General features: G+C 36.4%; 1 protein-coding gene across 3 annotated transcripts in view; it reads right to left on the minus strand.

The window, feature by feature from the left end:
* The window catches only part of PARP8 (poly (ADP-ribose) polymerase family, member 8), a 197,309-nt gene that overhangs the window by 72,998 nt on the left and 114,796 nt on the right, over positions 1-9,515 (minus strand). For all 3 annotated transcript variants that reach the window (XM_010857180.1, XM_010857181.1, XM_010857179.1), the window contains one exon: positions 58-118. In XM_010857180.1, the coding sequence (XP_010855482.1) occupies positions 58-118 (61 nt within the window). The remainder of the gene's footprint in view (positions 1-57; positions 119-9,515) is intronic.

The following is a 9,515-nucleotide window of genomic DNA, read 5'->3' on the forward strand; positions in this document are numbered from 1 at the left end:
TTCTTCCAAGAAAAAAAGTGTTTTTTAAATGCAGCAATCGTATAAGTCGATACTCACATCAAGAAAGCTAACATCAATATGCAGATCAATATCTACATCATCAATGGCTCCATATTCCCTGAAAGCAAAGATTAACATTATTGTTTCATTTTCATTAAAAGACAGTGTGTCCGGGGTTATTTTAAATTAAAATTTAGTCATGAATTCTCATCCCTGATGCCCATAGATAGTTCAGAAATGACTGTTAGTTAATAAATTAACTAACTCAATTTAGTTGGATTGTGGTCTCATGTGACCTCTGTATACCATATATATACCTTTCCATCTTATGTACAGGCAACTATGTACATGAACTCAAGAGTTATTTGGTTCATAGTTTCAAATACCCCCGGTTCTATTTAACAAATTCAATGATCTTCTCATGTGATCACTTGGTGTTCAAGATTCAGAGCTGCCTCTAAGCGCAAGAAAGGAGTCTCTGACCCGAGGAAGGGGAGGAGGGATCACTGATTGCCACAATAATATGCCATAAATTTTCCTGCCACATTAGAACATCAGTAGTTCTGAAACTTATCCAGGTGTTCTGCTACTTAAATGTCACTGATGTTTCAATAGGCAGTTTTACATGTCTGATGTATCCAAATTAAAACAAGTACCAACAGTATATTCCACACAAACAGGCATATTTTTTAACTAACTAAAGGGCAAAAACAGTAGTTTTTGTATTCTCCACACACACACATCTCTATTTTTGATATTTTTAAAAATTCTGAAGTTACCAATGCTAATTACAGTGAAGGAAAAAACTATGATGATAACAGAAATTGTAAAAACTAATGGCCAATATTTATTGAGCACTTACCTGCCAGAAAGCATTCTAAGGATTTTGCATACATGTGATCATAACGCACAATAGGTACTACTTGTTGTTTAGTCACTAAATCATGCCCAACTCTTTTGCGACCCCATGGACTGTAGCCCGCTAGGCTTCTCTGTCCATGGGATTTTCCAGGCAAGAATACTGGAGTGGGTTGCCATCTTCTCCTCCAGAGGGTCTTCCCAACCCAGGGATCAAAATCGTGTCTCCTGCATTGGCAGGTGAGTTCTTTACCACTGAGACACCAGGGTACTATTACCATTTCCAATTTACACGCCCATTAACTGAGGCTCAGAGTCATAAAGTAACTGATCCATCATTGCTTTGTAGCAGAGCCAGGATTTGAATGAAGGCTGAGCGACGAAGAATTGATGCCTTTGAACTGTGGTGTTGGAGAAGACTCTTGACAGTCCCTTGGACTGCAAGGAGATCCAACCAGTCCATTCTGAAGGAGATCAGCCCTGGGATTTCTTTGGAAGGAATGATGCTAAAGCTGAAACTCCAGTACTTTGGCCACCTCTTGCAAAGAGTTGACTCACTGAAAATGACTCTGATGCTGGGAGGGATTGGGGGCCGGAGGAGAAGGAAACGACAGAGGATGAGATGGCTGGATGGCATCACTGACTCGATGAACGTGAGTCTGAGTGAACTCCGGGAGTTGGTGATGGACAGGGAGGCCTGGCGTGCTGCGATTCATGGGGTCGCAGAGTCGGACACGACTGAGCGACTGATCTGATCTGATTTAAATATTTATGTAGGTGCTTAGCTCTTTATTCAATAAACTATCACTTTGTGTTGGAAACCAGGTCAAACAATGATGGATGATCTCACTAAGTCCTCGTCATAAACTTCTGACAGCAATAATATAATTGTCCTCATTCGCAAATGAGGAAACTGAGGTTCAGGAAAGTGGAACAAGTTGCCAGCGGGCAGAAAAGTTGGTGGAAATTCAGACACAGAATGTACATTCAATCTCAAACTGTCAAGTGCAGTATGTGGCACACGGTAAGTACTCAATGAACAGTTCCATGTATGATATTCAAATAATGCTGATGTAGTACAAAACTATGGCACTTTTATAGGGTTCAGAGAATGCACTTTTATAATGATTAAACAGCTTTATGTAATTTGAAGAATAAAGGAATGTAGAGAGTCCTTTTACTTTTTTATATCAATGATCAAAAAATGCAGCATGTTAGAAACTAACAACTCAGCCTCTATGTTTTCTCCATTCTCTCCTTAAAAATATATCAAAACACTGAGTACATTTTCATTATTTATGCGTTTACACTTTCTATTTTTTCATGGTCCTTTCTAAGGTTACATAAATAAGAAATGGATAAAATTATTCACATAGGAGTTAACTTTTTAATTGCACGCTTCAAAATATTGGTCTTATAGAAAATAGATAAAATTATTCACATAAGAATTAATGTGGCGGATTCATTTTGATATTTGGCAAAACTAATACAATATTGTAAAGTTTAAAAATAAAATAAAATTAAAAATAAATTTATATTAAAAAAAATCAGAAAAAAAAGAATTACTTCTTTAATTGCATGCTTCAAAACATCTGTCTTAATCACAAAGGATAAAAATTTTTATAATCTTGTGCAAATTTAGACATGCAAATTTAGATATAAACATATGCCAATTTAGTTACAAAATTATACAGAAACTACGACAAGAATAAGGATCAAGAACAAGAACCATTGCTTTCATGAGTCTAGTTCAGGGTTCAGAAAACTTTTCCTGTAAAGGTCAAAATAGTAAACCTTTTAGTTTTTACAGGCCACATAGTCTCTTTCACATATTTCTCTTTATTTTGGGGCCATTTTTTTTTTACAACCCTCTAAGAAAAGCAAACACCATGAACTGTTCAAAACAGATCCCACGGCCCACTGGTCATAATTTGCTGACCCTGGACGTCAGCATACTATTCATAAGTACAAGAAGTCAAATATCTAAAATCAGACATGTCAAAAGGGAACCATTAAATACAATGATGAGGATAGACCACTGCTACTGCTAAGTCACTTCAGTCGCGTCCAACTCTGTGTGACCCCATAGATGGCAGCCCACCAGGCTCCCCCGTCCCTGGGATTCTCCAGGCAAGAACACTGGAGTGGGTTGCCATTTCCTTCTCCAATGCATCAAAGTGAAAAGTGAAAGTGAAGCCGCTCAGTCATGTCCGACTTTTGGCAACCCCATGGACCGCAGCCTACCAGGCTCCTTTGTCCATGGGATTTTCCAGGCAAGAGTACTGGAGGGGGGTGCCATTGCCTTCTCTGGATAGACCACTAATGATGTTCAAATGACATTTTGGTGAGGGAAAGAAACCTTGACTATAACCATTCCCATAAAATTAGAACAAATATGTACAATGTAGAAATTAGGAAAAAATGAATATTGAATAATAAGGAAATACTTAAACTGTGGCATGATGGTATAATTTTTTAAATTATCCATTACTACAAATGTTGATATAAAAATATTTAGTATCATGAGGGAAATGTTCCAAATATATACTGTTCACTGAGCAAGTAGAATACCAAAACATTATGGAGAGCGAAATAATTTTTTTTAAATAAAATAGAAATCGGAACACCAAAAAAGTAGGAAGAGGACTTGTATATTACATATAGGCTGTGGGTAACATTTATTTTGTAAAAAAAAAACTAAAGTATTTTCTAAAAAAATCTTTTTCTGATTACAATGGCAATATAGACTCATATAAAATGTGAGAAAGAGAAAAACAGACAATAAATAACTTGTAATAAAATTTAATACCACTCAGTTTTAGTTTACAATAGTTTTCCTTTATATTCATTCCAGTCTCTTTCATATATTAATATATCATTATAATACACATTATTAAGGATAATAGGTATGTAAAAATTTTTGTCCTGCTCTTCCACTTATTCTATAATGAGTACTTTTTTTACCTTGTGGAATATTCTTTAAAACCATAAATTTAAATCCATAAATTTGTATGAATAAAATTATATAATACAACATTAGGGTGCTCTCAATTTTTTTACACTATTAATATTGATAAATGGCCCTCTGGATAGAAGTCTACATGCAGCTGTCTTCTCAGAGATAAATTCCAGAATTAATAATTGAAATAAATAGCATAACTATATTTGGTAATCCTAATATATACTGTTTAGTTACTATTTTTAAAAAGTTAAAACAACTTATAATCACATCAGCCAGGTTCTCACAGTAGCCATTTCCCACATTCTCATCATCACCAGGCATTTTTTTCTCCCATCTTTGCCAATTTCAGAGGGGAGAATAACTCTGGATTTACTTATGATGGCAAGACTTTGGTATATTTAAAAGCAGAGAAAAGTGCAGCAGAGATAACAAAAGTCAGTACAAACCTTACCCCAGCTGTTTTCTTCATACATAGATTTCTATACCACTTCAACAGAACAAATCATAGAGTTATGATTAGAATGTGACATATGTTCTTTATAGAACCTTTAATATGTGAATTTTATTCTTTATATAATTTTTCAACACTTTTTAAAGAGCTTCCTCGGTAGCTCAAATGGTAAAGAATCTACCTACAATGTGGGAGACCTGGGTTTGATCCCTGTGCTGGGAAGATCCCCCGGAGAAGGGCATGGCAACCCACTCCAGTATTCTTGAGTGGAGAGTCCCATGGACAGAGGAACCTGGCAGGCTAGAGTCCATGGGGTCACAAAGAGTCGGACACAACTAAGTGACTCACTTTCACTTTCTTTCACTTTCTTTAGTTAAAAGTATCTTTAATTTCTAATACTATCAATTTCTTTCAAAAAAAAAAAAAACACAGGAACAAAAGGGTTACAAGTGCTCTTTCACCACAGCAGATCAGGAGTATAGAATTTTAAGGAAGCAGAGACATTAAAGGTTTGCAATTAACTGGATTCTGCAGCTGTAGATCTGTAAATAGTTATACTGTTTGTTTTTATGCCACACTTCAAAGAACTCACAACAACACTGTGTGTATGCAAACCAATTTCTGTTGTGATGCCCTTTTTATATAATGCCATTCATTTCACGCTTCCCACTGCAAGATTACAAAGTGTGATTACAGTCTGCCCAGATGCAATGACCCAGTCTCAGGATTGCTTCTGTATCTGAATATCTTTCAGTAGCCCCAGTCTCATGAATAGCAAATGCAGAATCAAGGCAAATGCTTGAAATATGAATGCAACCTGAAGTGTGAAGCCTGATATCTGATTGAATACTGAATGCTGTGTTGGGTTTATAATAACCCAAAATAATTCCATGCCCTGCCTGCATTTATTCATTGTGAAAAGATCACATCAAATTGAACTTGAATACTTTTTTAAGAGAAGGGAAGCGACACAAATTATCTGATGCAGTTGCTTCACTTAAGGACTGAGGTCTTGAGAACTGCTCCACAAATTTCTTTCCAGACATCTGAGTGAAGTCTTAGAATAGACAGATCTTGAAATCCAGCCATTGATTTTGAATATTTACATGTGATCTAGTTCATACGTATAAAGAACATATGTATGAAATATTTGCTTTCTATAAACAGGCATTTTTTAGGGCACTATGTATGTGTTAGAACACTTAGCAATTCATTCTCCCATTTTTTAACGGAGCTTATTAAGATAACATCCTCATTAATGACACCACATACAAACTTACAATATATTAAATACTTGACCGTCTATGTTGGTCCTCCTTCTCTATAAAACCACAGCTTGTTTATTATACTGTTATGATGTTTTATACTACTATCTGATCAAAATTAGCAGGGACTGTTCTGGTTATAAAAAGTATAGCTTTCTCTTATCCACTGTCGAGCAAATCACATGTATAATACACATACATGAAACTCAACCACAAGTTTTTGAGAAATAAACTTCTATTGCTATTTAGTTACTGCTTTCAATAATTGGACAGTTATATTTTGAGAAGAAATATATTCTGCGAAGAAATATACACCTCCTTCTGACATCTGAAACTCAACAGCTTGCGTGTCTGTCTCCGCATGCCTACTCAGTGTGTGTTTCATGCTCAGTGTGGGAGAGATGCCTGTGAATGGGCCAAGATTATTCAAACTCAGTAGTCAGGAAGAAATCTTGGCATTTTTGCAAGACTGTATTCACGGTAGCTATATATTTCTCTAAAGGACAATAGGACTGAGACGAATTTAAAAATTAGATCCGGGTAAGAAAGGAAACCCATCTAAACTAAGAGTGTAGAAGAAGTACAGTGTAAACAGTTGCTAAAACTCTGCCCCCCATTTAAAACTCCTTGGTTTTGCTTGAGGAAAGCACAGATGCTGGAAGCAGAGGTGACTGTCGGGGATCTGACATTCTGAAGCTTGTACCTAGATTTTATGCCAGTGCTTTTGAAAGAGTCTCCCTTTTGTTTGTTTCTGCTGCGTGCCTCCTGCCATCACTTTCCCCTGGTGTTCAGAGTCAGACTGTTTTCACAGAAGCAGGAGAATCAATGTGCTGCAGAGGACATTACAAACATCCAACCCAAGATCTGCTGATGAATGACATGCTTCAGTGTAGAGTAAGTTGTACCATAGCAACCAACATCCTCAAGCACTAACTGGCTTAACATACAGAAAGGATTTATATCTCACTCACACTACCTGCGTACTGTGGCATCAGAAGAGGAGAGAGAACACTATTCACTAGTCGCCAAGGGGCTCAGAGAGTGGTGGCGTCCTGAAGATATGGGAACTTGCACACTAGCACTTTGGCTCATATATCACTGGCCAACACGAGGTTGCATGTCCACTGCTGATGTTATAATAGCTAGGGAAATGCAATCCTGCCATCTTCGAGAAGAGGAGAGCCAGATTTGTTAAGCTATTTTACTAACCCACTACTTATGGAAATCCAGAGACATTTACAGTGGACCACTCTGATTTATGTGGCTTTTCCTTTCATTTTCTTTCTCTCTCTTCCAGGAGATATATGTTTGGGTGGTGGGCCTGCATATAGTAGTATAGCTTCCTCAAACCTTAAAAACATCTTCTGCATGCCCTGTCCTCCAAAACAGCAATACCAAAATTACTCATTCATTTCAAACACACAATCATCCAACCACAAAAAAAATGATCAAAATGCAGAATAGTCACAATCTTGTAATCTTCCAACCTACTTTAAGCATTAGTCACAATCAAAAGGTTAGAATATTACTCAGATGCCTTCAATTTTTTAAATGGATGATGGATGGCTATGAAGCACCGGATATTTTATTTGGGGTAAAACTTTCAAAATCATAAGCAAATTATCAGCATCATTTCAGTCCTGAGCAAATGAGAATTTTGTGACTTGTAATTCCGTACTTTCTAAAAATATTAATCTCAAATTGTTTTCAATGACACTGATCAATTTTTTTATGAATGCTGATTATAGGAGTAAATTTATAATGAAAACATAAAAGAACCTCATTCTTTTATTGATTCATGATGAAACACATTCACACTGATTAGAGGGTTGATCGTGTTCCTCCAGAGACCTAACTCATTTCCTTTACAACAGCTTATGAATTAAAATTGTCATCAATGTTTACAAGTATGGTTCAACCCAATCAGAATGCTGTTTTAGAATGATTTGGTCAAGTAGAACTAAAACTACCTACTTAAGTAATAAATTTATCATCCGTCATTTTTGCTAAAGCCTCCTTCACCTACTTTAAGAGGGTTTTGCCTCAATTGAGGTAATCTCTGTTATTTTCATCTCTTACAGAGAACTTAGATGTGGTTAGCTGCCTTTCTCATTAGATGTCACATAAAAAAAAATGATACCAAATAGCCTATTATGCATATTGAGGTACTTTTGCTCTTCAAACTCCATTAAGTTCTTATAAACCTCAATTAAGTAAAAGAACAGCTAATTAGAACAGTCTGTTTTCAATAGACTTAGAACTTTGCAAAGAAGATGACTCCAAGACCTTAGGCCTAACTACTCCTTCTCCCATGTATCCAAGCCACGGTATTTTAGACCAGACAGTAAATTCATTCTTATTTATTTTAAGTAAATCAAACTAGTCCTGCTGTGATTCACTTATATCATGGGGCCTCTGGGAGCTTATTTATTCTGGAAAAATCCTCTGTAGTTGGAGAAAATCTAGAGCAGACAAGAACATGACTTGCATTCATTAAGATTTAAATTGGATCAAACTTATAAGTGAAAGAGGCAAGAGGAAAACAATCAAAACCACTTATGACTTTAGACACTTCACTTGAATGAAATTCCGTATAGTAATCTAATTTAAACAGTCCCTAAATTATCACTATTTTATTAATAATGGAAAGTACTAATAGAAATAAGTACTTAGTAAATGCTTGCTGAAGAAACTAAAAAATATTCACACATAAATAATGGTATGATTGAGGCCTAGATAGCATGGTGTGTGTGTGATACTCAGTTGCTAAGTCCAACTCTTTGTGACCCCATGAACTGTAGCCAGCCAGACTCTTCTATCCATCCATGGGATTTCCCAGACAAGAATACTGGAGTGGGTTGCCCTTTCCTCCTCCAGGGGATCTTCCCAACCCAGGGATCAAACCTGCATCTCCTACACTGCAGGCAGATCCTTTACCAAAGATAGCCAGAAATATGTGTTTAAAAAAAAAACAAAACTAATTTTAAAAGCAATCAAAATGTGTGGTAAAGTGATTCTCTAAACAAAGATACATACTTTAGATGAAAAGTAATTAAATTCCATGCTGTGCTGAGTGATCAACTTCCCAGGTGGTGCTAGTGGTAAAGAACCCATGGCTAACCATATACAGACTTCTTTGTATAAGGGAGAGAGGGTTAACTTTCTATGATTAAAGTTTTAAGATTTCAAGCAAAGTTCAACTAAAGAGAAAAGAAAAAATCATTGTTTCAGACTATTTATTTTTTTAGGCAGCTTGTGGGATCTTAGTTCCCTGACAGGGGATTAAATCTGGGCCCTCAGCAATGAAAGCGCACTGGACCACCAGGGAATCCCTGAACAATTTATGGATAATCTCTATTGCTTTCTTCATAGTCAAAGACTTTGGCATAGTCAATAAAGCAGAAATAGATGTTTTTCTGGAACTCTCATGCTTTTTTGATGATCCAGCAAATGTTACCAACTTGATCTCTGGTTCCTCTGCCTTTTCTAAAACCAGCTTGAACATCAGGAAGTTCACAGTTCACGTATTGCTGAAGCCTGGCTTGGAGAATTTTAAGCATTAACTTTACTAGCATGTAAGATGAGTGCAATTGTGAAGTAGTCTGAGCATTCTTTGGCATTGCCTTTCTTTGGCATTGGAATGAACACTGACCTTTTCCAGTCCTGTGGCTACTGCTGAGTTTTCCAAATTTGCTGGAATATTAAGTGCAGCATTTTCACAGCATCATCTTCATCTTTCAGGATTTGAAATAGCTCAACTGGAATTCCATCACCTCCACTAGCTTTGTTCATAGTGATACTTCCTAAGGCCCACTTGACTTCATATTCCAGGATGTCTGGCTCTAGGTGAGTGATCACACCATCGTGATTATCTAGGTCGTAAAGATCTTTTTTTGTATAGTTCTTCTGTGTATTCTTGCCACCTCTTCTTAATATCTTCTGGTTCTGTTAGGTCCATACCATTTCTGTCCTTTAGTGA

This window comes from Bison bison, unplaced genomic scaffold, assembly GCF_000754665.1.
Source record: "Bison bison bison isolate TAMUID 2011002044 unplaced genomic scaffold, Bison_UMD1.0 scf7180017864378, whole genome shotgun sequence".
Lineage (NCBI taxonomy): Eukaryota > Metazoa > Chordata > Mammalia > Artiodactyla > Bovidae > Bison > Bison bison.